The sequence below is a fragment of the Podarcis bocagei genome, assembly GCF_964188305.1.
Source record: "Podarcis bocagei genome assembly, chromosome: 3".
Taxonomy (NCBI): domain Eukaryota; kingdom Metazoa; phylum Chordata; class Lepidosauria; order Squamata; family Lacertidae; genus Podarcis; species Podarcis bocagei.
This window is the reverse complement of record NC_138127.1, coordinates 29,068,793-29,096,551: the sequence shown is the minus strand read 5'-3', so window position 1 is coordinate 29,096,551 and position 27,759 is coordinate 29,068,793. Positions and strand designations below refer to the sequence as shown.

Below are 27,759 nucleotides of genomic sequence, written 5' to 3'. Positions count from 1 at the left end.
AATCTAACATCATGTATGAAATCTACCTAGTGCCAAAAAAGACCCCTGAAATAGAGTGAAGACTCAGTATGAGTGGAAGCTCCTTTATCCAATGGGCTTTCCCAACCACTCCAGCTCACCAAAAGCCACTCCTTTTGTAAGAAATCCATTTCAGCTGATTTGAGACATCTTCACACACACACCCATACCATGCTGCTCTGGAAGATCTTTGACCTCCAGCAGTGACTGTTCAGGATGCAAAGATGTTGCAGAAGGTAGGCAAGGGCAAGAAAATCCCCTTTCCAGGGTATTTCTCTGTATCTTGCCTAGTGTAATTTGCATTTAAAAGTATCATTCTGGGCAGACTCCTGCCTGAGAAAATAAATCTTTAAATGTTTTTCCCCTTGACACAATATGCAACAATTTGTTGCGGGTCCTCACTTGTCTAAACTAATAGTAAACTCAGAGTTCTCCGAGCGCTGCTCCTTGTGTAGCCAGAGGAACGAAGCAGCAGCCCCAGAGTTTGCAGAAGTACAATATACTTTAGTAGGGAAAGCCATAGGAGTGGAATTCTTCCAAAAACAGACCAATGAGGATTAAAGATGCGCGTAAAAATGGACATAGGATGCTGGCTGACTGCTGTAGGAAAGGGGGAATGGAAAACGAGGGGAGGGGGAATAGAATGGACTGGCTTAAAACATGAACACGAGCACACTGTACTGCAATATTTGGTTGTGAGTTCCACTTGCAGTGCTATATACATGCTATAGAATATGCGGCTTTAAAAAATTGCCCTTAGAACAATCAAGATCAAGTCTGGTCCCTGTAATATAACACATAATCTTGGCCTGAGATATGGAGATGCCACATCAAAGTAGAAGCTACACAACTATTAATATTCAAATCTCACGAAGCCAAATTATTTTCTTCCTTGAATTTGCTTATCACATAGAAATGCAAGTGGCGCTGCCTGGCTATGCAGTAATTCAAAACAACTCTGACTAAATAACATTTTATTTTGAAAACAAGGGATTGTTAAAGTTGACATTTAACTTCTCATTTTAATCTTTGAGGTCCTGAGAGCTGTTGTAGTAGCTAGGAGTTTGACCCCAGAAATCCCCATTTCAGAAGCTATCTCACTGTAACAGCCTTAGGCCACCACACTCTCCCAGCCTCAGTCACCCATCTGCAGTATGTTAATAAAAACTGGTCTACCTTATGGAGTTGCCCCAAGGATGACAGAGATAGTGAGCGTATAGAAAGTGTTTGAAAATTAAAGCTCAAAATGTACTGCATAAGCATTATTACCTGCATTCATTATGACCTTTCAGGATCAGAAACCAACTGTGAGCGCTCTAAAGACAAACAATTTAAGCCATTTCACTTATTTTGTTAACAAGCTAGCATCTTCCTCCTGTTAAAGAAAATGGCACTTGATTTGTTACTTATCAGTTTAAGGTACCTGTATACTGCTTTTCAAGCAAACCCACACAGCAGTTTACAAAAGATTATTTACGAGCATTGATTAAAAATATGATAAAACTGAAGGACTATGATTTTAAAAAGCAGAGTGAACAGACTCTGTTTGCATGCTGACAGCTCTTTTAGATGGCTAACTTAACTACAAGATCACAAACTCTACAGTAGAGTAACACTAGGCTATGCTTGCTGCATTATGAACATGTAAGCACCTGCCTCTCATTGAAGAATGCTCTCTGTAAGTCACACAGTCTATCCAGCCTCCCTAATAAAAAAACAGAGAGAGATGGTTTTGCACAGTCTGGCAGAGGATTGTGCAATTCTGAGATTAGTGGCTAGAACAAAACTGGCAGATGGAGTTGCATTCTTTTTATCCAATGGCTTTCTGCAAAAGCACTCGTTTAGGACCCAGTGGAAATGTTCCCAGATAGGACTAACTTCTTCATGAGTAATGGCCAATCCCTGAGCAGCAAGGAAAGGAAGAGCTCTGAGTAGGAAGCCCTGGAAAGCAGGTTTAAAATATTAAAGCAGAAAAGCAGTTTTCTTTCTAACAATGATCACACTGATAAATGTGAGATTCTGGAGATGCAGCTGATTCAATGTTTAAACCAGCGTGTACTTACACGGCAGGCGGTTACGGGACTGAAGGAGAGTGGAGCAGTGATTCCCACGGAATGCCTTACAATTTTGCAAAACTAATTTTGCTGATCTTTTGTTTGTTCTTCCTTGTGGAGAGCAGAAAGCACAGGAAAAGGAGATGGACAGGACAAGTAGAGCTGCCGCAAATAAGGTAAGGAGTAGTTAAATTTACTGATCACTTCCTCAGTTTTCACGATATATTTTCACCAGGAAAATGCTCAGTACGTGTAGTTCTGCTGTATATTGCATGGTGTGCCTGAAAGTACATGCACTATAACTGCTGGTGTGTGAGAGAGGTAAAACTCTAGTTCCCCGAATAATACTAAATTGCATTACTGCTTTGAGAGCTAATATAATGATTCTTTTTACAAGAATTTTAAAAGATAATGTGATTATGGAACAGATTCTCAGACATGAACATTAAATATTGAAATTGCATCAACTGCTCTGTTAATTCAAAACAACCCGTAGGACTGCTTTTTATCTTGACCAAAGCCTATTGTAGATCCGAAGGTATAAAATATAAGACATAAAATATACTTCTCTAAATATCTTGCCTGTATCAGTTTCAGGATGTGCTCCCTGAAACCATGCATGTCTACTCAGAGAGAAGACCTCTTAGTTCAGTGGTTCTTATTACTAAATAGATGTGCAGAGGATTACAGCTTTTCTGTTTTATTTGTTTGGTGTTGGGCTTGTTGTTTTGTTGGTTAAACATCTATTTTTCTTTATGTATAAATGCCTAATACTCATATTTATAAATTCTACCTTTTGTTGTTGCAAATTATTTGGTGAGCCTCACTTTTTTTTTAGTACTGTAAGCATGTACCAAACAGCTAAAAGGTCTTAGTAAAGTTTTATCAGATTTAATATCATAGAGGCATGGTGAATGGTTTATATGAGAAAAAGATAATCTTCCCCAAACTGCTAAGCAACCCCAAGTATATATTATCCATTTTTATACTGAGTTATGTCATCCAGTGAACTGCATCTTACAGGACCATTTGCCTGGTTAAGACCTTATAAACAAAGTTGGGTTAATCCGTCTTATTAAATGGAAACACTGTGACCTTCATCTTTTTATTAGTTGTGTTTTCTTCAGCCTGACACTGTGAACTTAGAGCATGTTGCTCTCTAGCTTCGCACATGAAGTGATTACTAACTTCGTCCCAGTGGGTAAGAGATTCACAATGGATGAGCTGATTTATTTTATTGGACTGCCATTGTTGGTGGAAGATTACATTCTCTCCAGCAAAACTAGTTCACCTCATATTACTGGCCTCATTCTCTTGCCCTCCTGTGACATTTACAGTCCAAATCTTTACTGTGCAAGTAATTGGGAATGTTGTTGATTACAAAGACTGATCAATTCTTTGCTGTTTAGGAAAGAATTTAAGACAGCATTTATACCCTGTTTTTCAAAGGGGGATAAAGCCTTCACAAAACAGCTTGATAATAATTCAGATTTGAAATGTTACAACATGGTGCAATCCTCCAAGCAGGGTCCATTGTTTTTAGATGGCCTTACACAGAGGTCCCATCAACCTCTGCTTAAATCAGTGGTGCACTGCTTGCTTGAATTTCACCCTTTATATTAAAATCTGCAGGACCATACTTATCCATATAGATAAACAGGTCCCCAGGAAGGGCCTACAGATGCATAAATGGGCACTGGATTCTTGTTCATAGTTTTGCACAATTTAAGGTTCCTAAGAGGTGACTCCTCAGTACATTTTTCTTTTTATGGAGGAATACCTTTTGGTGTGAAACAAGATCTCTTGCTTAGATTCCTGCCTCCTGCTCCTGGATCTGACCTGTAATAATCCATGTGTCTATTCCACTACAGTCATAACATTTCTCACATGTAATCCTCCATGGTGAAAAGTATGCACGGGAACTGTCCCATCACTATATCAAGAAATTGCTGTACATCCTCCTATTGGTACATTTCAAAAATGGGCACTTTGCAGAATTTTTAAAATGAGAATAAACAGCTTTAATATACTATTTATATGTGGGATTGTGCGTATTGTTTAATATCATTCTTTAAACTATCAGAAACGGAATAACATGGCCAGTGGTCAGGGATGAGAGTTGTAGTCCCACCAGCACCTGGAGCACCACAGCTTCTCCAGCCCTGCTGCAAACAATGTATAATAATAATAATAATAATAATAATAATAATAATAATAATAATAATATTTTGGGTGTCTTTGTTGGGCATCTTTCAACAAAGCATAATAAAAAAAATCAAATGTTAAAAACTTCCATATACAGGACTGCATTCAGATGTCTTCTAAAAGTTGTATAGTCATTTATCTCCTTGACATCTGATGGGAGGGCATTCCACAAGGCGGGCGCCACTACCAAGAAGGCTCTCTGCCTGGTTCCCTCTCACTTGGACTTGGACTTGATATCCCACCTTTCACTCCCATTAAGAAGAAGAAGAAGAAGAAGAAGAAGAAGAAGAAGAAGAAGAAGAAGAAGAGTTTGGATTTGATATCCCGCCTTTCACTCCCTTTAAGGAGTCTCAAAGCGGCTAATAATCTCCTTTCCCTTCCTCCCCCACAACAAACGCTCTGTGAGGTGAGTGGGGCTGAGAGACTTCAGAGAAGTGTGACTGGCCCAAGGTCACCCAGCAGCTGCATGTGGAGGAGCAGGGAAGCGAACCCGGTTCCCCAGATTACGAGACTACCGCTCTTAACCACTACACCACACTGGCTCTCAAGGAGTATCAAAACGACTAACAATCTCCTTTCCCTTCCTCCCCCACAACAAACACTGTGAGGTGAGTGAGGCTGAGAGACTTCAGAGAAGTATGACTAGCCCAAGGTCACCCAGCAGCTGCATGTGGAGGAGCGGGGAAGCGAACCCGGTTCACCAGATTACGAGCCCACCGCTCTTAAGCACTACACCATACTTCACTTCTTGCATTGAGGGAGCCACCAGAAGGCCCTTGGAGCTGGACCTCAGTGTCCGGGCTGAACGATGGGGGTGGAGGGGCTCCTTTGGGTGTATAGCACTGAGGCCGTTTATGGCTTTAAAGATCAGCACCAACACTTTGAATTGTGCTCAAAAATGTACTGGGAGCCAGCAAAGATAGGTGGTCAACTCTCACTTCAAACACTGGCAACTGGACAACATCAGCATCCTCCACCACAATTTAGGACAGCAGAGACTGGCTTAGGAGGTGCAGGGCAGGTCGTGTGGCACATATAGCTCTGTCCAACACCTCAACGTCACTGACTGTCTCAGCAACTGCTACCTGAGGTGGCTGCCACACACACCCTAGCAGTAGGGCCAGCTCTTTTCTGGATTTTTGACCTACTCTCTGGGCAGAAGCATCCAAGAGAGACCAAGGTTTCCTCAAAGACCCCTTCTTCCGCATGAAGGGAAATCCTGCCATAGAAGGAAGGAGCCAATTTGGAGAGCTGGCTGTGGCTGTGTAAGTGGCATTGGGAATGCCCCAGATGGCAGACTCTGATTAATTGGAACTCTATTTTTAATCTGCTATCAAGCTGTTAATCGATTAATGCTTTCTGCTTCAACATATAGTGGCATTATTTCATATGGCAGTGGGCTTCATAAAATCTTCCTTTCCCTATCATTTCGACATTTCTCAGATTAAAAGTGTTGTACTGTACTTGTTTTATACTGTTTGTAGCTCTTTGTCGTTGTGGGGCACAGAAGTAGAATAAACCATTTTTTTGTGAGACCTGTCAGCACACAGATTTTAGCAATTATTAGCTTAAAAAAATACATTGTTGTTTTTTAACCCCTGACCACTTTTGCTTTAACATTTAGAAGGCACAATTTCATTTAACATTTAGAAAGCACTAGGAAAACATTTTTTCAGTGTACCAAACAAATACAACTCCTAATCATTATAATTGTTCACAATTTCAAACATAAGCTTGTTTACTAGTGAAGACCTACTAAATAAGTACAGTTAAGGTGCACGCTGTGGAAGAAGAAACATAATGTTGGAGCATTCAGATTAATGCTATCTGCGCCCTTTTACTGCCTCAAACAACAAGCATATGGGAGGAATTGGATGGTCATATTGAGTGGGTGGGTTGTAGCCAAGTGATTGGAGGTGGGGGATTTTAAATGAAGACATTGCTTCTTCCTCCAGGACCTCCAGCATCTCCCTGTATTCAGTTAAAATTGTTGTCACTTTGCATGTTATATAGATGGCAGGAATCACTCCTTTCCTGCTATAGTGATTCTCTTCAACTGATCCACAAAGCCCTCTCCAGCTTTCTGTGATCATAACCTCAATCTCCAGTCTTGTTCATTCTTTGCACTGACTCCCTAGTCTTTAACATCAGGTTCAAAAATGTCTCCTCTTCTTCAGGCCTTCCCACCCCTTGCCTATATGCAGAACACACATTATATCCAGCATTTTGACCACATCAGCAAGGCCAAGAGGGGGGTGGGTCTTGTTATCTGGGCATCCCAGGACCTCCATACAAACTGTCCAAGCTTGCACACCCTGGGGAGGCCACTTTAGTGCTGAAAACACAGCACTTTTACTTCACCTCCGGAGGCACACTCCATTGCCTCTTGCGTCTCAAGACAGACGGGTGCCAATAACAACCTCAGATGCTCTACTCATATATAAAGACAACACTATAGTAGTTGTGAGTGTGCTAAGCTCTGTACCACAGTCTCAATCACTCTCCACAAGTTGGAGGGCAAGCATGGAATGTCCTCCATGCACAACTGAGAATTCTGGAAGATTAGGGCTCTAAATTGTTCCAGGAGCTTCCATGAATGCCTGAGGCTCCCTGCTTCAGAAGTTTGTGATCTGGTTAATGGGAGCCCACAAAGGGAGCTTAGTGTGCTAATCCATGATTTCCCCACTGGCATGTTGCTTTGCACATTAGGATAGAACCCCTGAGAGTGTTTGTGACAAGGACATACAGCCCAAAATGGCATCTCCCATGACAACCAATCCCCACTCCCCACTGTAATGTTTGGCAGTGGTACACTACTAATGAAGACTGGGGCCACCATTTTGTGAGTCTCCACACTCCTGCTTCCTGTTCGTAAATGGGCATGGGGTATGATGTGGCGGAGACCTTCACCTATTGAGCTGGAGCATGTGTTACTTAATTCACAAATATGGCTGTCCCACAAAGACTTACAGTGTACTAGCCGCATTCCATATTATGAATACTTCAAAATGTTAGAAATAAATGACTAATAAGAGGCTGTTTAGGGCTGCACAAGTTTGGACCAAACTCAAAGAACTCCCATCAGTCTCAGCTAGCACTTTATCTGTTTCTGACTGTAGCAGTAGTATGTACAACTTTGCAGATCTCACTGCTAGAGCAAAGGGCTCTTGGGTCTTAATTTATTCTAATCCCCCCTCTTAAATCAGCAGTGATTAGAAAACTAGACATTTTCCTCTTACCTAACTGACCCCTGTATACCTTTAGCTGGACTGTAATTAAATTTCCACATATGTATGTTATATTCACTTTTATATCAAGAGGTTGCTCTGCTATCTTTTTGCTACTATGCTAGTGGTAACTATAAGGTCACTTCCATTCAACCTGTTTACTGAGGATTCAACCTGAATAGTTTGCACAAGCGTGGCAGGGAGGCTATGTGGCACTGAGTCAAGCAATGATCCACACTTTCCAGAGCATTTCCCATATACTTTCCTTGCCACAAAAAGTCTGTTGTTGTTGTTTTTTAAGTGGACATTTTGTGCAAGAACACCAAATTCACTTTTATCGTTCGAACTAAATTTGCTGGCATGTGCTTGAATCCCACCCGCAAAATAGTGACAGTCTGAAAGTACTTCAACTTCCATTGTAATATCCAAGTTATATAGAATTTCAGTATTATTATTATTATTATTATTATTATTATTATTATTAGTTGGATGACTAGGAATGACGGTTCTTTTGCTTTCCATTTTAGTCACATATATAAGAAGAACCACGACATGACCAAAACTCGGACAGGAAAAAGTGAACAGCTCCTGAGGGTAGATGACCATGATTTCACCATGAGACCAGCCTTTGGAGGTAACTGGAGGGGTGTTGCAAATTCGTCCCCACAAAAAATGGTGGCAACGGCATTGTGGGGACTCACTGAGTTCAAGTCTCCAGTATTGACGATTGATCCTCTTTGCACAAGTAGTTATTATTACTATTAGTAGTAGTAGTAGTAGTAGTAGTAGTAGTAGTAGTATATCCTGCCCATCTGGGCGGCTTCCAGTACATACAAAAACATAATAAAACATCAGATCTATAAATGTGGTGAAGAAGCACATGCTCCTACCCCATAGATTTTGCTGAAAATATTCACTGACCTTTTCTAAGCTGCACAATTTATACCTGTAACCCAGAAAGCATGTTAGTGGCAGATGCAGTACGTAAGCACCAAGCTGAATTTAACTGTAGGCATGCACACAAAGAAATCTGGGTACAACTTTGACTGGAGCTATGGAATTACCATCTAATTTGTGTCAGCAGCTCAGTGTGTTTACCTAAGTGATTGGGTCACAGCTCTTAGGATGTACCTCTTGGGTCTCATCCCTACTGTTGTTTAATGTGTAGTTTCCTGTACCTCAATTAATTCTCCATTGTCCATATGATGCACTCCTCTTAATCACTGCCTTGCCATACTTTCCCCTCCCTCAATTTGTTATACCAGGGATACTCTAAAAAGGAGACGGTATGAGAAAATTCGGACTAAGGGGGAGGAAAGTGGTGGGAAGGCATTGATTTTGTGGAGAATGTCACATGGACAATGGAAAATTGCTATGGCCGATGGCTGATGCAAATAAAGATTCATTCATGGAGGTACAGGAAGCTTAGTGTCCACTTTAAACAGCAGTATAGATGGGCCTTTGTCTCAGTTTGGCATGTCCACCGCATCTCACCATACAGGATATATAGATCCCATATGAATATATACCTAAAACCTTCTCTGTTCACCTCATGTATCTGACTTCTCCTTTCCTTGCATGTGGCAGAGCCTTTCCCTGTCCTAATATGAGAGCACATTTGATTTGACCCTTTCAGAGTTATCTCAGTGCCAATGACCTTGTCAGAGCTAGCAGATGTTCAGGTATTATTTACTACAAATATTAATATCTAAAGATTATGTAAATGTTTCATTTGGGCTCCCTTCCTCAAACTCTCACTGTAAGCATTTCATCTAGGACATCTCTCTTTTTTATAGGGAGTCCATGAATAAGCAGCTTTAGCTGATACTTAAAATAGCTGTATCTTTTCCGTCGAAGAACAGCCTAATACGGTTCCTGTGATATGGTTTATTCCCCACCCAGGGTAGTACCAGCCAGTTCCTACTGGGTGACATTTAATTGGCACATATGAGCTAAAAGCAGGTTTTGCTATCTTTTGGGTGCCTGTCCGCATGTTTGCAAAATAGAGAAAATGTCGTGGGCATGACACACAGACCGCAGCCATTAAGCACACTCTGTGGCTTGATGCATTGGCTACAACATAATGTTTATTTCAAGCATCAATTTGGCAGCAGGGAGAGGCAGGGGAGATGATCCTGTGGGCACCAGAGCAGGGCTCTGCAGATAAAAATGGGGCTGTACTCCCTCTGAAGGAGCGACTTACGTAGTTTGGGGATACTTCTGGAGCCTTTGCTGTCGCTTGAGGCTCAGGTGGCCTCAGTGGTGCAAAGTGCCTTCCATCACCTTTGGCTGGTGGCTCAGCTGTGCCCTTATCTGGACAGAGATAGCCTAACTTGTGTATATTCGGGTAGCTTCTATGTTAGATTAATGCTGCAAGTGCCTTCCTATCTGGTTCCTGCATTTGCAGGCTTGGGGGCACATTGTCAAAAGTTTTACACTACTTCTGCGTTGTTTAGACACTGTAACTGTGCTCCCTTTTGATGCTGTTTGGTCACTGATTCAGTGTAGGAGCGAGCACAACCAAATTTAGCATGTCCTTTCCTTGAAATGAAATCTATAAAACATTCCAAATCAAAGTGGACGGGAAGCACCTTGTACTTGATCATTGGTATAATTAAAACTGTGCTTATTTTTCATGCAAGGTCAAGTCTGGGCTTCAGTCTCCCAGATTATTAATCTCTTGCCTCTTAAAGGAGATCTAAAATCCAATCACAATTTGAAAATAAAAATATAGCAAATGTTGCTCACGGAACGACAGGATTAGCCACCACAGCCTGGAGCCTAGCGGGCAGGTGCAGCAGCATAAGCTTCTCTGCAGAGCCCTGCCAGCAGAACTTAATCCTAACCTACAGAACCTTCCAGTCATCCATGCTGAATCGCTGACGTAATGTTGTTGTGTACACAAATGTAAAAGCTGGAGTGACGTCAACCCTGCGAGGTTCATTCAGATGTAGGATTGCAGTATATGAAAGGGGGAAGTGGGGGGGGGGAGAGAAGCAAGTTATTCAAAGCACCATGACAGCCCCCACTTCCCTACAAGATCTTGGCTCCCAAGAAGCTCCTCTGCAGTGATGCAGCTAAGGCTAGACATTGCAGCTGAAGCCCAGCCCAGCACCTGCTTCCCTAAATGACCACCCCAGGGTCACAGATAATGTAGGTAGCAGCCAAACACCCCACATCAACACCTGGACTGCTGTGGGTCATGCCAGGGCACACCACAGCTGACACTGGTTGCCAGACATCTTTTCTTCATGTATGTATGTGTGGCTGGCCGGCATTGTACATGCTCATTCTGTTATTCAAAATATGTAAACAAAATATGTAAATGCTGTTTACAGGGACGGCTCATCCCATTTTGCCGCTTGAGGGAAAATGCGAAGTGGAGAGGCGTATTTAGGGGAGCATGACTGGTTTGGTTGCACTGGCACAGAGCTAGGGTTGCCATGTTGAGCTTTTTTTTTTTAAGGAAGACCCGAAAGTTATTGACTTGTCTAAGATCCAGGTCAAAGCACCGCCTTCCGGAAATTCCTCCCAGACATTCTGCCTTTGAAATACCACTAATGTCCAGGAAAATCCAGACGTATGGCAGAACCGCAGGGGCACCGAATTTTGGCATCACACAGGGTGCTGCTGGGGAAGTTCTGCCCCTGTAATTGGAAGTTTCATATGTTTTATGAAGTCCACTTGAGAGCTGTTATATACATTTCCATATTTTACTGTGATTAAATCAGATGCTTAGAAACACAAGTATAAGGATAAACATATCCAAGATAAGACAAAATTCCTAACTGAGGCTGCCTCCAAACTGTTAATATTTTGTGAGAGGGATTAAAGTGTGTACTGAGAAATGTAGGATTGCTCAGTTAAAGCACTCTGTTGCTGTAGCACAACAAATTAGCTCTCTCTCTCTATATATATAAGAAATTGACTTCTTTTCCTCTAAGAAAGTACTGTAACAGAGTAATGCAATGAAAAGTGTGGAACGAATGAGTGATTAATAGAAAATCTTGTAAATGTCCCACAAGCAAATCAGGATGAATGTTCGTTGCCGTATCACTTCCCTGCAATCAAATCAAAAGGAATCTACCCTCCCTGTAAGCTTTGTGCAAGCAAATCAGGAAGAATGCTCAATAAATAGGTCACTTGAAGGAGTCCTAGGCTCAAGCAAGCAACAAAATTCCACACATTAAAAAGTAGACGAACTGATGGAAGTAGGGAGCAAAGTTATCAGTGAGGAGGTCTCTCACACAACCCCTATTGAAATAGATGGAAGTTGCAGGTACCATGTGGTTTTTTGTAGGGCTTTTTCCCCAGCCATGACTCAGTTCTGGCATCTCTCAGGTGGGTGCCATTGCCATTATAAGAGAACAAGGCAGAAGTTCATGGTGAATTCCAGCACCTATTTTTCTAGAAAAATAGCACTGGTTTTTTTTTTCTGTTTCAGGGTCTCTCACCCCAGGCTAGCACCAGCCTCTGTGCTAGCACCAGGCTTATTAGCATATTGGCATTGGCCTCACCCCCTTTGGGTATGCAGCCACTCAACAGTTGTCCCCTCTAGGGAATTCAGCCTGGTGGGCTGCGAGGGAAAGATGCTCCCTATCCCTGCTTTATATTTACTGGGAGAGAGAAACCAAGCAAGCTAAGACTGGGGGCCACAGGCAAAATAAGCTTCCCAATCACCAGGCAGCTCCTACCACCACCACCCCCAGCTGCTCATTTGATAGGGACTTGTGTAAGAGACATTCCTCATGCATTGCATCCTAGAATCTCTAACAGATACTTTCAGGGTTTTCCATTTCTGTTCCCTTCCCCACCCTTTATTTCCTGTACGTCAGAGTTTTATTTTGTTTCCCCTTCTATAGTGTTAGTTGGTGACGAATTTAACTAATCATCTGGAGCAGCGTCCCTCCCCCCCCCCGACCTCCTTCTTCTACCACTGTGTAGTTTAGTTGGAAGCAGAGACAGGATTAAAAACCTAGCAGCTTTCTAATGACCGCAAGGATTAGCGAGATCAGAAATCTCTTGACATCTTCCTGTGACTCATCACCAGATGCTTAATTCAACAGTATGGTCTGCAGCACAGACAACCTTCTAAATCCACCCAGGCAAGGCTTGAGGCTGTTGGATTTATATTGTTTTTGATTCTATAAAAAGTGCTCACCCTGGCTGTAGTTTTTTTTAATGATTCCTGCTATTTTATAATACTACTCAGCAGGATACTCTTTAAAAATATATATATATTTCCACTGTGCTTGAACATAAACGCTATGTGATTTGTGTGTGATGTCAGGATGTAGACCAGGGGTCAGCAACCTGTTTCAGCAGGGGGCCGGTCCACTGTCCCTCAGACCTTGTGGGGGGCCGGACTATATTTTGAAAAAATATATGAACAAATTCCTATGCCCCACAAATAACCCAGAGATGCATTTTAAATAAAAGGACACATTCTACTCATGTAAAAACATGCTGATTCCCGGACCGTCTGCGGACTGGATTGAGAAGGCGATTGGGCCACATCCGGCCCACAGACCTTAGGTTGCCTACCCCTGATGTAGACTTTACAAAAGTCAAATGCGTATGGCAATTTAAAGCACTGTGCTAACAACTCTTCTTCTAGGAATATTATTAGCAGTTTCTACAATTAACTAATACTTGGAAGCAGTCAGATATGTAATAATATCCAAAACAAAATCAGGAATAAATAAATAAATGGAGTCCAGCAATTCCATTGTTGTAGTATATCCAATTTTGAGCTAGACTCTATGCAGCTATAGAAAGCTTAATATATTCAGTTACATACTATATTTTGGACATTTTTGTGAGATCATATTAATAGGAATATTTAATGACTCTCGTTTTTAAAAGGATGTTTATGAAATGCTGAAGGTAGATATTAATAGTTAAGGTATTAATAAGATATTTATATGGTATAGTACTGTGTGATTTCATATGGCATATTTAATGACAATTTTATGTAAATATTTGTATAAGAATAGTTTTTTTATAATAGGTAGTTTTTAATAGTTCAATTTCACTCTGTCACAGGCCCTGCTATTCCTGTCGGGGTGGACGTGCAGGTTGAAAGTTTGGACAGTATTTCTGAGGTCGATATGGTATGTAATTTTCAATTAAGGTTTGATTACTTGTGCCTAGTCAGGAAAAAAAAGCATATTTTGCTTCCAGGTAAAGGTAAGGTGTCCCACGCCTGAGTTTTAATTACAGTGGTACCCCGCAAGACGAATGCCTCGCAAGACGGAAAACCCGCAAGACGAAAGGGTTTTCTGTTTTGGAGGCACTTCGCAAGACGAATTTCCCTATGGGCTTGCATCGCAAGACGAAAGCCCATAGGGAAATGCTGGCGGTCGGGAGCAAAGACTTTCGCCCACAGCCGGCCTTCAGAAGAGGACCTCTTCTGAAGGCTGGCGGGGGGCAAAAGTCTTTGCTCCCCCCCCGCCTGCCTTCCCCCCGCCTGCCCCGGGCGATCTTAAAATGCTGGCGGGCGGGAGCGAAGCGTTCGCTGCCGACCCCCAGCATTTTAAAATCTCCCCGTGTCCCGGGGAGATCTTAAAATGCTGGGGGTCGGGAGCGAAGCGCTGCCGACCCCCAGCATTTTAAAATCTCCCCCTGTCCCAGGGAGATTTTAAAACGCTGTTCCGAAGCGGGGGGCGGGAACATCTGCCCCAGCCGCCCCACTTCGGAACGCTGTTCCGAAGCGGGGAGGGGGGCGGGAACAGCTGCCCCATCCGCCCCACTTCGGAACGCTGTTCCGAAGCGGGGAGGGGGGGCGGGAACAGCTGCCCCATCCGCCCCACTTCGGAACGCTGTTCCGAAGCGGGGAGGGGGGGCGGGAACAGCTGCCCCATCCGCCCCACTTCGGAACGCTGTTCCGAAGCGGGGAGGGGGGGCGGGAACAGCTGCCCCATCCTCCCCACTTCGGAACGCTGTTCCGAAGTGGGGAGGGGGGGCGGGAACAGCTGCCCCATCCGCCCCACTTCGGAACGCTGTTCCAAAGCGGGGCGGGGGGGGCGGGGACACCTGGCCCACCCGCCCCACTTCGGAAAGCTGTTCCGAAGTGGGGAGGGGGGCGGGGACACCTGGCCCACCCGCCCCACTTCGGAAAGCTGTTCCGAAGTGGGGAGGGGGGGCGGGGACACCTGGCCCAGCCGCCCCACTTCGGAAAGCTGTTCCGAAGTGGGGAGGGGGGCGGGGACACCTGGCCCAGCCGCCCCACTTCGGAAAGCTGTTCCGAAGTGGGGCGGGGGGGGCGGGGACACCTGGCCCAGCCGCCCCACTTCGGAAAGCTGTTCCGAAGTGGGGCGGGGGGGCGGGGACACCTGGCCCAGCCGCCCCACTTCGGAAAGCTGTTCCGAAGTGGGGAGGGGGGACGGGGACACCTGGCCCAGCCGCCCCACTTCGGAAAGCTGTTCCGAAGTGGGGAGGGGGGGCGGGGACACCTGGCCCAGCCGCCCCACTTCGGAAAGCTGTTCCGAAGTGGGGAGGGGGGCGGGGACACCTGGCCCAGCCGCCCCGCTTCGGAAAGCTGTTCCGAAGTGGGGCGGGGGGCGGGAACACCTTCTGAAGGCGGGCAGGGGGCGAAAGTCTTTGTCCCCCCTGCCTGCCTTCCCAGGGGCTTTTAAATCGCCCCGGACAGCGCAGAAGTCCTCCGCTGTCCGGGGCGATTTTAAAATGCCGCCCGCCAGCATTTTAAGATCGCCCCGGACAGCGGAGAAGTCCTCCGCTGTCCCAGGGTTTTTTAAAATATTGGGGGTGGGAAGAAAAGCTCTTGTCCCCCCCCCCAGCCTTCAGAAGAGGTCTGGGGACAGACTGTCCCCGGACCTGGTCTGAAGGCGGTTTCCCTAGGAACGCATTAATTGATTTTCAATGCATTCCTATGGGAAACCGTGCATCGCAAGACGAAAAAACCGCAAGACGAAGAGACTTGCGGAACGAATTAATTTCGTCTTGCGAGGCACCACTGTATTTCTTACAACTAATATCGTTATGAGATTACCACGGATAGAGATATCATTATAGGTTTGACTTTAAACAAAGAAGCAGCTACGTGTGTTATGTGTTCATAAACAGGTAAACAAGTGAGGAGGACAAGAAAGGCATTCCATTCCTCTGGAATGCTGCTAAAGACAAACAGTGATTCCGTACCTCAGCAGTGGATACATCATTTGGACTTTCTCCTCATCCATTCTACTCATTTCTTCACATGTGTGGAACATATAACCACAAGACACATTATCTCCCCTTTTTCTTCCTCTCTTTGCAGGACTTTACGATGACCCTGTACCTGAGGCATTACTGGAAGGATGAGCGCCTCTCCTTTCCCAGTCATACTAACAAAAGCATGACTTTCGATGGGAGGCTGGTGAAGAAGATCTGGGTGCCAGATGTCTTCTTCGTTCACTCAAAAAGATCCTTCATTCATGACACAACCACTGACAACATCATGCTGCGGGTGTTCCCAGATGGCCATGTGCTCTATAGTATGAGGTGAAAAGCGCACCAATTAGCTCAATGTGAACAGCACTGTATTGTTTGCCCAGAAATATATTGGAATAGCTCTACAGTGTAATAATAATATTTGATGGTTAATATCTGACAGCCGTTTTAACTAACACACTCAGGAGCCCTTGTTCCTCTGTATAGGTAAAGGTAAAGGGACCCCTGACCATTAGGTCCAGTCATGACCAACTCTGGGGTTGCACGCTCATCTCGCTCTAAAGGCTGAGGGAGCCGGCGTTTGTCCACAGACAGCTTCCGGGTCATGTGGCCAGCATGACTAAGCCACTTCTGGCAAACCAGAGCAGCACACGGAAACGCTGTTTACCTTCCTCTGTATAGCAAGTGGCAAAACAGGAATTAATATAATACCTGAAAGAAGGAGAAAAACCTAGTGCATGTGGCCTCCACAGTGATCCTGGTTATCTCAGCTCCACTAATTAATCTGCAATTACACTGTAATTTTATTAATCTACCAATTGAATCAATTACAACTTGCAGCCTGCCCAAGTATGGAGATTGGGGAGGGTACTATCTCCCTATATTTTCCCTGCACCTGTGACTCGGTCCTATTCCCTACCTAGCGAACCTGACTTTTCTTTTTGGAATTTCTAGGATCACGGTTACAGCCATGTGCAACATGGACTTCAGCCGATTTCCGCTAGATTCGCAGACCTGTACTCTGGAGCTCGAAAGCTGTACGTGCCATTCATGTTTCTATCTGCAATGTTTTCCTAGATGTCTACACAATTCTTTATGGATTTGTTTGAAGTGTGCATGTTAAAGTGAACATAGGATCCATGGGATCTGCCGATGACTGTGCACCACAAGCCAATAAATGTAGTCATATAAGAGCTGACCAAGCATAGAATCCAGCATATCAGAGACTGGATATATGTCTAGGTAAATGTCTATGTCACTGTAACCAAGGGGCAACCAATGGAACATCCTGCAGACCATGGAGTCTAGGAGGTGGAAAAGGCATGTTTCAATTATGCAGATGTTAATGCTGAGCATCCCTGACTCTGGAAGAGGCTTAATTGCTCTGTGAACCATAAATTTTACATTTGTGTGTCCACTGGCTGAAAAAAGGTTCACCACTCATGATAAATACGGCAAGATCCTATTTAGTATTACCATTTGGCCATGCCATGTTCCAACAATTTTGTGTATATGTACACTACAAATGATACTGTTTCTATAACAGTGCAGTTCTCATGGTTGCTGTGCAAAGAATCCTGGGAACTGTCATCTGGTGAGAGTGCTGAGAATTAACAATTTTTATGTATGCATGCATGCATGTCTCACCCATCTGGAACAAAAGTAACACTCAGGGTAGTGTGCAATGTTTAAAATTACAGTTTCATTTTTTTAAAAAAGGTAGAAAAGATCCCAAGCACACCACACTTATAGATTTGTTATTCCCAAAGTCCTTGAAGGAGAGGGACGGAACCTTAAGGTTACAATCCTATGTATGGCTACTTGGAAGTAGGAATAGGGAGAAATTCGGTTACTTTGCATTTGAAGGAGAACCTATCTCATCATCACTGAAACACAGCCATCCTTTGAGATTCACAGTTCTCTAAATTTTGCAAAGCATTTCTCCAGCCAGGAAATCTGTACAAAGATACATATATGAGTGCATATATGAGTGAAAATAACATACCAAAATGCCTTCCAAAAATGCTTATACAAGGAATATATAAAGAAATTGCATACAAAACTGTGTATATTGTGAGAATTTAATAGTAAACTCTTAACGATGTGGATAACTTAAAACTGTGATAATGAGAAATAGAGAGAAGCCAAAATCAACAGATTCACCCAGTCCTACTTGGGAATAACCCCAACCGAAAAGAGTGAATTTACTTCTGTGTAAATGTGCATAGGATTATGCAGATTTGAGTGTGAATCCCAGTGAGCTCACAGGAGTTACGGTACTTCTGAATAAATGTATGTAGGATTGCTGCATAAACCTTTTTAAAGTTTGAGAGTAGAGATATACTAATCAAGCATGTTTGTGTAATAATGCTTTCTCCTCCTCTGTCCAATGTTTGTTAATCTTAAGAACCCCAGTTTAGTTATGTGAGATTATTATTGTTTATATACCACCCTTCATCTGAAGATCTTGGGGCGGTTCACAAGATAAAAATACAGGAGATTAGTATCAGTACTAGCCAGCACCCAGGTCCATTATATATTAAAAAAAGACAGATTATTTTATTGCCCTCTCACATTAAGCCATTGATTCATCTGACTATTTCACTATTTTGCTGTTGACCTAGAAATGTAATATTATTTTTGTCCCATCACTACCCTCCACAGATGCTTACACAGATGAAGATCTGATGCTGTACTGGAAAAATGGGAATGAATCTCTAAAAACAGATGAGAAAATCTCCTTGTCTCAGTTCTTGATACAAAAATTTCATACAACCTCCAGACTCGCTTTCTATAGTAGCACTGGTATCAGGTTTTCTTGCTAATCCTCTTCTAAATGCCTGCCACGCTTATAACCCAGCCTCACAAGTTTGCCTGGTGAAATGCCAATAAAATTTCACTAGTCCCTTTTCTGTCTTTTGTTCATCATCATCATCACCATCACCATCACCCTGCCTTTCTTTGAAGGGCAAGATTCAAAGCTTTGCCCATACCCATTTTATCTGCACAATAATATTATGGGGTAGGTTAGGCTGAGAGATAGTGACTGGCCAAAGGTCATCCAGTGAGCATCATGGCTGAGTAGAGATTTCAACTTGGAACTCTCCAATCCTTGTCCAATATTCTAAACACTATACCATAAACACTGTCTGTTCTCTGTGAGTATTTAAAAATCATTGAGCATAACACTAAGGGTCAAACTCTGCATGTTGATTGATTTGCATTCAGGTGTCTCTTTTTTGTTCTCTAGTCTGACCTTAATAAGCACCTTTGAAATTTTCTCATGCTATTTGCATGGATGCAATCAAAGCATGACCAAGCCATTTTAAAATCATCTGCACATTCTATATTATGTAGGTTTCAATGTGGAAATGCAAAAAAGGTGTGGAAATACTGGAGATCAGTGGATGGTACTAAGTTTACCAAAAGCTGTGCGATCTTCTAAGATAATAATTTCCACAAGCACAAAGGCACTCTGTGTATATGTTAATGATCCCCAACCTGCTGTTAAGGAACAAAAGTGTCATTTTATATGGTAGTTTAATACGAACAGTATTAAGTACCTCACTGTGTAAATCCTTTGGCAAAGTCACTCTCAGTCTCGCTCCACATTTGTAAAATGAGAATAGAAACTGAATTCTTTAAATTTAATCACACAGAGAAAGTGTTATCTATATAATAGTATATAATATTAGTATTTCTTCCTTGTCTCTTTTTCTGTTCTTCTATTTTGTACTTTCAGAACCATCCTTTATCCCTGCCCTCTCTTTGCTGCACTTTTATCTCTGTATTACATACTATGTCTCACCTAATTATTGCTCATACTGCCATAAGGAGGCCTACCACACATTTTTTAATAGCTGCCATTTTCTCCCTAACAGGTTGGTACAATCGTTTGTACATCAACTTCACGTTACGTCGCCACATCTTTTTCTTTTTGCTGCAAACATATTTTCCAGCCACACTCATGGTCATGCTATCTTGGGTGTCATTCTGGATCGATCGCAGGGCTGTGCCTGCTAGAGTATCGTTAGGTGAGTGATTCTTCTCAACTTTTATAAAGGACGGCAGAGCTGGATACAAGGGAAGGAAAACTACAGGGTCACTATGAGCTATATCCAACCAAGTTACACTCAGACTAGACTCATTGGAGTTAATGGGCCTAAGTTGTGTGAGAGGCAGAGTCTAATTACTGCAGGGCCAGGGAAACTGTCATCCCCATATGTTGTTGGACTTTAATTCTCAGCAGCCTCAACTAGAATGACCTGTGGTCAGTAAGGATTGTTTGTTTATTGCATTTACAGTATATTTCACCTTTTCCTCCAAGTAACTTCAAGATGGTGTACACGGCTCTCCCCCCTCCTCATTTAATCCCCACTAAGGTTAGGGAATGACTGGCCCAAGGTCACTCAGGAGATTCAAACCCTGGCTTCCCAGGTTATAGTTCAACACACTAACCACTATACCACACTGGCTTTTGATGGGATGGGAGTTGCAGTCCAGTAACTTTTGGAGGTCAAAAGGTTTATCATTCTTGAATTACTGTATTCTCCAAACTAAAATGGGGAGAGACTAAGACCCAATGATTAACACTGAAACTAAGCTCAGCTTCATAATAGATGCTTGTTGACAGTAATTTAATTCTAAAATAGTCTATGCGGTCCAGTGTTCCTTCAAGTCAAACCCACTGATCTGCAAGTTCTTCCATTGAACACAGTGTGCCTGGTGTCTGACTGTGATTGCTTAGTGGTGAGGATGTCTGCACACCCTCACGCAGATTCTGTTCTTTATTATCACTTCACATGTACCACATTGAGCCATAGGTTTTTTGAAAACAGGTTCTGTGGCTATGAGACCTGGCTGAAATTAAACCCAATCCTTAACATTTGTGTGGGGCCTTTTCAGGGATCACAACGGTGCTGACCATGTCTACCATCATCACGGGCGTCAATGCCTCCATGCCTCGAGTTTCCTACATCAAGGCTGTGGACATTTACCTCTGGGTCAGTTTTGTGTTCGTCTTCCTTTCGGTGATAGAGTACGCAGCCGTGAACTACCTGACCACTGTGCAAGAGCGAAAGCAGAGGAAGCTGCGAGAAAAGGTGAGAAGCACTTCCTGCACACCTGACTAATATATTAGGGGCTAGTGAATACGAATGAGGAAAACTGACCCTTGTGTGTCTGTGTGTGTGAACAATTTTTGTCTAGAGCATGCAAGCTGACTCCGAATCCCTGACACCACAAAAGCAGGAGTTGGTGATAGTAGGAACAACAGAGGGAAGGAAACTAAGATCAGAACTGGGGAAGTCTGCAACCTGGGACTTTGGCAAAGACAATATAGGGAGGGTAAGAAGGGGGAAATTCAGTATGGCATTTCCCTGTGTTTGCTGCGTTGCTTTTAGGTACTTCTGATGAATCATGACGAAGCCCTGACCAGTCAGGTGCGCATTTCAAAACTGGATTCAGCCAGTATAATAGTAGGAGCTAGACGCTTGCAATACAAAATATAGACGGGCCTCTTGCGTTACACAGAAGTTGTGGCTTCTGTGAACTCTGTAGATTTGCTTTTATGCTTTCATTGTGTCTTCTGAATTGCACCCTGCCCTGAGACTCCTGCTACTGAAGGGAGCTTATAAATGACCTTAATTAATTATAATTTTATAATTAATTATGAATTAAGGGGCCGGAACAGATGCATGAATGACATATGCATCCCATTTGCACTTTCCATGTCATGTGCAAAGGGGTAGCTCGTGCATCTTTTCCACAATTAAACAAGCAAACCAGAGATCCACACATACAGCCAACGTGAATCTGATCAGGTGGATCTGCAGCTGAACCACACAATGCTCACTTGGGGCCCCAGTCAGCTGGCTTGAAATATCATTTAATGCCAATGGGGATACACATCCTCATCTGAAGCTGATTAGTTGTAGTGTTTGCCACTTGTGTGAATAGAGTTGGGTCCAGGCTCCTGTGCTTTTATGGTGCAACAGAGCTCACCCCATTGCGCAGATTCAAACCATCAACCTTCCGATTGGCAAGTCCAAGAGGCTCAGTGGTTTAGACCACAGCACCACCTGCGTCCCCCTTGACGATGAGGATGAGATGCTTCTGTCAATCTAGCAGTTTGAAAGCACACCAGTGCAAGTATATAAATAGGTACTGCTGCGGTGGGAAGGCAAACAAGGCTTTGTGCACTCTGCCTTCCGTCAGAGTGTCCCGTTGCGCCAGAAGTGGTTTAGTCATGTTGGCCACATGACCCAGAAAGCTATCTGTGGACAAACACTGGCTCCCTTGGCCTCAAGTGAGATGAGCGCCGCACCCCATATTCGCCTTTGACTGGACTTAACCATCCAGGGGTCCTTTACCTTTACCTTTTACCTTGCTTTTATGGCGACTCATATATTGTTGTTAATTGTAGGAAAAGGAAAAGTATAATTTGTGTGATCACCATTCTGAGTTCTACAGTCATTTATATAAGTCAGTGTTACTGTATAAAAAGAAAGGTTGTCTTTATCCTCAGCTATTTTTCAATCAAATTTTGAGCTGCAGACTTCCAGAAAATAAGAAAAGTATGGTAGTTAAAGGATCTCCAGTATTCCTATACAATTGGTATTGCACCTTTACTGCAAGGAAATGTAAGTCCAAATGGATGCAAAATTTCAGAATTAAAACTTATTGTTATCTTATGTCACACAAATAATATTTCCCACCCTGAATTCACCTTTGCTTAACCCATACAGGGTTTCATGAGCAGATGGATAGTACACCTGTATGGGTTTAGTGTGTCTTGATAATAACTTTGGGAAACTGCAGAAAAAGAGAATACGATTTTCAGTTGCAACATTAATGCATTTTCTGTATAAAATCAAGGTGTAATTTTTGTCCCCTGTTCTGTTTTTGCAATGCCTGAGTTTTCATCTGCCTTTTATTGTTCTCTTTTCTCAGTTTCCATGCACGTGTGGAATACCTTCTACAAAAACTATGATGCTGGATGGTATTTACAGTGAATCGGATACCAATAGCCTAGAAGGGTACCCAAGAGGCCAGATGGTGTCTGAGGAGGATAAGCAAGACAAGATGGTGGTCCATTTGGCCCTGAATAATGAGTCTAACTCATCAAGGAAGAAAGGGTTGAAGGGACATGTTAGCCTCCGTATCATGCAAAACACACACGCCATTGACAAATACTCCAGAGTAATATTTCCAGGCACCTATATATTTTTTAATTTAATATACTGGTCTGTCTTTTGCTGAATATGCTAAGGCAGTGATTTCCCCAGGAGATACTTTAAAGACTATTGTGATTTTTGAGGCTTTTTGGCCTCTGAGAGAGAAAGCAATCCCGCCCTGTTGCACCTTTGGAGTGTGTGTTGGAAAGGAAGCACTGTAACACACAATGCTATTTGGAGACCGTTCACCTGTGCCAGTTAATTTAGGCTTCCCATTCCTTTGTTAATTTTTGATAGTCTTGACCTTCATACTTGAAAACATCCACCTGTTGGCTTTGGATCTCAGTCACTGCATGTGTCTTTTACAAGTGGATGCTGGCAATAGGATGGCCGGATCTACACTTTTAAAAGGGATCTGGAGTAGATTTGGGGTTTGCTATGAAATGTTGAAATCAAGGGAAATTGCTACACCCTTAAGGTGAATGTGGTGGTTTTTTTATTATAAGGGGTAGCAAGCTGACACCTGTAGGGTTTGCTTTGCAACTACTATGGACAAACCACCCAAGATAACCTGCCTGATAAGAAAAAGGGGCTTCATATGGTAACTGAAACTGTCTTGAAAACAGCAGATTTTCTTAGGATGCTGTTTAAGAAGGCTGCTTTTACAAGTGAGGTTGCACATGATAGCTGGGTATCCCAGTGTATTTCCACAAGCACTTTTTACCTTTCTTCCCTCCTCACAAACTCCTGTATGTTGCAGGAGGAAAGTTACACCCCACCCCCACATCTTTATAATGTTCCCCGTACATGGGAACAAATTCAGTCAGGGGTTATACATTTTCTAGGCATTCAGTGGACTAAATGCTATTGTCTTTTTGGGGAGTAGGGCTGCCTAGATGAACATAAAGGGTTATTTCTTGCAACATAAGGATCAGGTTTAGGCATGGCCCACAAAGCTCTACATTTTGGTACTCTGGTTTTTCTTATTTATTTGAATTAGAGATGAATAACACTGGAAATATGAACCTGAAGCTCATTCTGAATGCAAAAACAGCAAAGAGTGGTGCCTTAAAGGTGAACAGGGTTTTTGCGACATGACATTTTGGGGGCTCATTTTTGTCAGATGTAGGAAATGCTATCTTCAGTTATGTAATACGCACACATAGGAACACATACAGAGAAAAAAAAATTTATAGACAATAATTCTGGGCTTTTCTTAAAGGAGGAAATATATAATGAAGACTCCTATGTAAATATTAAGAGGGGGATATCAAAAGCTGGGAACCATGCAGGAAATGGAGCAGAGAAGTATCAGATACATAGGCTAATTTATCTTCGTTACTTTGCAATATGTAGGTACCCCACTCCAGAGATCCTTGTTTGAAGTAGTAAGAAAGGACAAAGGGGAACCCTGGAATTAATCTCCACATCCCTCAGCAGATATTAGAAGCTTGTCAGAACTGACAACATTAACCAACCAGTTGTATATGCAACCTTGTGTGCTGGTCCTGATTTCTCCCCATGCTGCAATATTTAGCACATGTGCAGGATTGTACAAAGAAGGGCAATTCACAAACAGAAGCTCATTTCTATATGTAATTCATTCTCTCAGTTAAGTGGGTATAAGGTTGTAGCTGCACCACATTGTGCCTTAGTTTCCCCATCTGTAAAATAGGGGATGATGAACTAGCCTACCTCACAGGAATGTTTTGAAAGCTTGACTGACTAAGAATGATTGCTAAGACATTTCAGATTCTTTTTTAAGGCCCAGTGTAAATGTAGGGTGTTATTTTTATAATGAATATACAGGGCCATAGCTGTCAATCCTATTCGGAATAAGGGAATTTCCCTTAAAAAATGGGAAACGTTGACAGCTGTGATACAGGCTCAGTTTGCATATCACAGTAATAATTAAAGGTTTGTGGTGAACATAGCAATCTGGGCTGTCTTGCTCCATTCCCTGCTAATGCATAGAGGATGCAAACCTAAATCCCTAGCATAACATTATGTCTGAACCAGGGATCGTGGTTTATTCCTGACCAGCCAAGTACAAAACTTGGCCTACCATCATGATTTGTTTAGAGCAGCAGTGGCCTTCAAAGTGGTTTGGTGCTGCTTACCTGGCTTCCCAATGTGGAGGTCACTGCATGGAGGGTCAAGAAAGCTGACAGGTTGGTGCAGTGCAAGTTCTGCATCAGGACAAATCTGATTCTCACTGACCTCCCTGCTGCTTCTCCCATCTCCTTTTCAGTTACCATCAACAATCTCTGTGTTGGTAAGCTATCCTGTTCTGCCCCACTGACTGCAGTGGTTTTGAGTGAAACAAATAATGATCCCTGGTTTTTATGCAGTGCTAAACCAGAGACCATGGTTTGTTTCTCCCCAGCACTATGGGAGAGAAGAGCAGGTGTAATTGATTCATGCACAGTAAACCATGGTTCTGGTTTACTGTGAAGTGCAGATGTGGTCAGTGTAACTTAACGAAGCAGCCTGCTGCTAATTAGTACATTAATGCGAAGTATAAAGAACTACCAGGAAAACTGGTTTCCTATACATCAGGCATGTGCAAAGTCCATTTCGGGGGGCCTAATCAGCCCACCAGTCAGTTTAATCTGGCCCCTGTGGTCAACAACTTTGGCCAGCCCTTATGGCCCTTCACTTCATCCAATCTGGCCCTCTTTGAAAAAAGTTTGGACACCACTGCTACACATGAATCATTCAGAATTTTCAGGAATAATGGGGCCAAGCTAGCCATGGTTCACCACAAGCAACACCAGTGGATTTGCACCAGGGATAAATGTTTAACTGTAATAAAATAGTGTACATACAGGTTAATTTAACTTGCTGTGTAAATAATTATATTGGCTACAGATTGTTATTTATTTTTACAAGCTCTCTTGCTTAACCTATCTAGTGGCAGGAGAGAGTTATTCAGATGCTACATTCTGTTTTGTCTACATGATCTCTCATTTAAATGCTATGTAATGAACTTTGTTCTGAAGAGCTTAGCCTTAGGTAACTTAATATGCACATGTGCATGCATAGAATATAAAACTAAGTGTTTCTAGCAGATGGAGTTATGTGTCCTGGACATGGGTACGGGTCTGGGATTGTCAGTTACTGAAATGACAGTCTTGAGCAGAAGCATAGTATTGTTTGACAGCTCTGAGACTGTATTTGCTGTCTCTGATTCAAAATTTTAGCTCAGTAGTGGATACCAATAAAGAACAAGACCTCTTAATTCCCATGCATTTGTGGTCATTCAGCCAACTTTTCATCAACCCAGGCAGTTTCTAGACAGGAGGTTCCTTGCAATATGATCCAGTCACTGATCTTGCATTGCAATTTACAAGTGAAGTTACAACAGACTTTCCACATTCATGAGAGTATTTCACTTTTCCAATCTGTACATCTCACTCTGTTCTGTTCACAACAGTGGCCATGGCATAGGTGCTCTGGGTGGGGCCATTTGCAGCTCATCACACATTGTTGTGAGTGCCATTTTATTATCTCATTTTTAAAATTTACCTTTCATAATCGCTGGAACACTTTTCCGGATAAACGTATTAGGGTTGCCATATTTCAAAAAGTAAAAACACCCCCAAAAACATTTTGGCAATAATGAATATTGATTAATATAACAAAAACTGGGCCATAAATTTAATCACGAATGTGTGCTGTGAGCTGTGATAGGTTCACTTTCCAAATATGCCACTACCCTTGTCAAAACACTGTCCTAAAGGAGCACAAAAGGTGTCCATGCCTCTGAAATTTATCATATTTTTCTGTTCTAAAAACCAGAAGACTTTCTGTGTTCAAAGAAAAGATGCAAGAACCACAGAGAACATACAGGACTGGATGATTTTTCTTGTGGATGCCACATATAAACCTAGAAAACGTAGCATCACAATTCAACACCCTCAGCCTCAAAGAGGCATGAGAGACTTGAGTTCAAATCTTGCCTCAGTCAAGGATTCACCTTAACACCTAAGCAGAGTTCACTCTCTTTCTGGTCAGTAAAATAAGGGTAAAATATGAGGATGAGGAAATGTCATTTGTGTCTTCATGCTTTCACCTTGAACTTATCCTGCAAAAAGAAGCACACTATTGCATTGTTGATCAAATTGAGCGGTTCCATTTATTATTCTGCAGTGTCTCTGAAACGGAAGTGTCTGGTCCAGGAAAACGGCAGGCACAGCAGTCCTACTGAACAGCTTGTGACATTTCCTGCTAATCTGCTTGCACTTCGCACTCATATGCCCGTCTCACGTGACTCAGCTATAAGCTGACAATCACAAGGGCAGAGCTGCGACCCTGCTGAGGCCACATTACTATCCACGAAAGTAAGTCAAAGATGACTTTGCTCCTGCTCTGTGCACAACAGACCCCACCATGCCATTGAGTCATAGCAGCCTTAAGCTGCCTGTTTCCTTTGGAAGAGTCTTTCTCTCTTTTTTTGAGAAAGATAGCTATAACCAATGATAAAGAGCCTACAGAAATACTATTAAGGCATGTTAAAAGCAGCATAAGGTTGGACATTATCACTGAATTTGTTGTTTCAAAACAGGTTTGTGGGGGGAAATGGGTATTCTTGTAACGTTTCGGAATTTATTATATTTTCATCCCAGTTTCCAATCAGCAATCAGCTCCTAATGTAGCTCATAATTAAAATCCAGTACAGTGGTACCTTGGGTTACAAACACTACGGCTTACAAACACTTCGGGTTACAGACTCTTCTAACCCAGAAGTAGTACCTCAGGTTAAGAACTTTCCCTCAGGATGAGAACAGAAATTGCGCAGCGGCACCATGGCGGCAGCGGGAGGCCCCATTAGCTAAAGTGGTACCTCAGATTAAGAATGGTTTCAGGTTAAGAACAGACCTTCAAAATGAATTAAGTTCGTAGTCA

General features: G+C 42.7%; 1 protein-coding gene across 2 annotated transcripts; it reads left to right on the top strand.

Annotated features, from left to right (window-relative positions):
• Nucleotides 1–66: 66 nt before the first annotated feature.
• Nucleotides 67–26,092, top strand: LOC308582992 (gamma-aminobutyric acid receptor subunit rho-2). 2 transcript variants are annotated; one of them, XM_081186616.1, is made up of 10 exons: nt 67–2,248; nt 8,032–8,138; nt 13,550–13,617; nt 15,783–16,006; nt 16,631–16,713; nt 18,341–18,481; nt 19,558–19,710; nt 20,582–20,778; nt 20,885–21,022; nt 22,628–26,092. In XM_081186616.1, exons 1-10 carry the CDS (start codon nt 2,058–2,060, stop codon nt 22,934–22,936), a joined length of 1,611 nt encoding a protein of 536 aa, XP_081042742.1. In that variant the 5' UTR covers nt 67–2,057; the 3' UTR covers nt 22,937–26,092. The 2 variants fall into 2 exon arrangements, with proteins under 2 accessions (XP_081042742.1, XP_081042743.1); XM_081186617.1 differs by lacking the exon at nt 20,885–21,022.
• Nucleotides 26,093–27,759: the final 1,667 nt, after the last annotated feature.

Excerpts from the sequence above, each read along its gene's own strand:
- LOC308582992 (XM_081186616.1), top strand. The coding sequence starts at position 2,058 with ATGTTTAAACCAGCGTGTACTTACACGGCAGGCGGTTACGGGACTGAA. Across the intron at positions 19,711-20,581 it reads GCCTGCTAGAGTATCGTTAG|GGATCACAACGGTGCTGACC; the intron begins GTGAGTGATTCT and ends GGGCCTTTTCAG. Across the intron at positions 20,779-20,884 it reads AGAGGAAGCTGCGAGAAAAG|AGCATGCAAGCTGACTCCGA; the intron begins GTGAGAAGCACT and ends ATTTTTGTCTAG.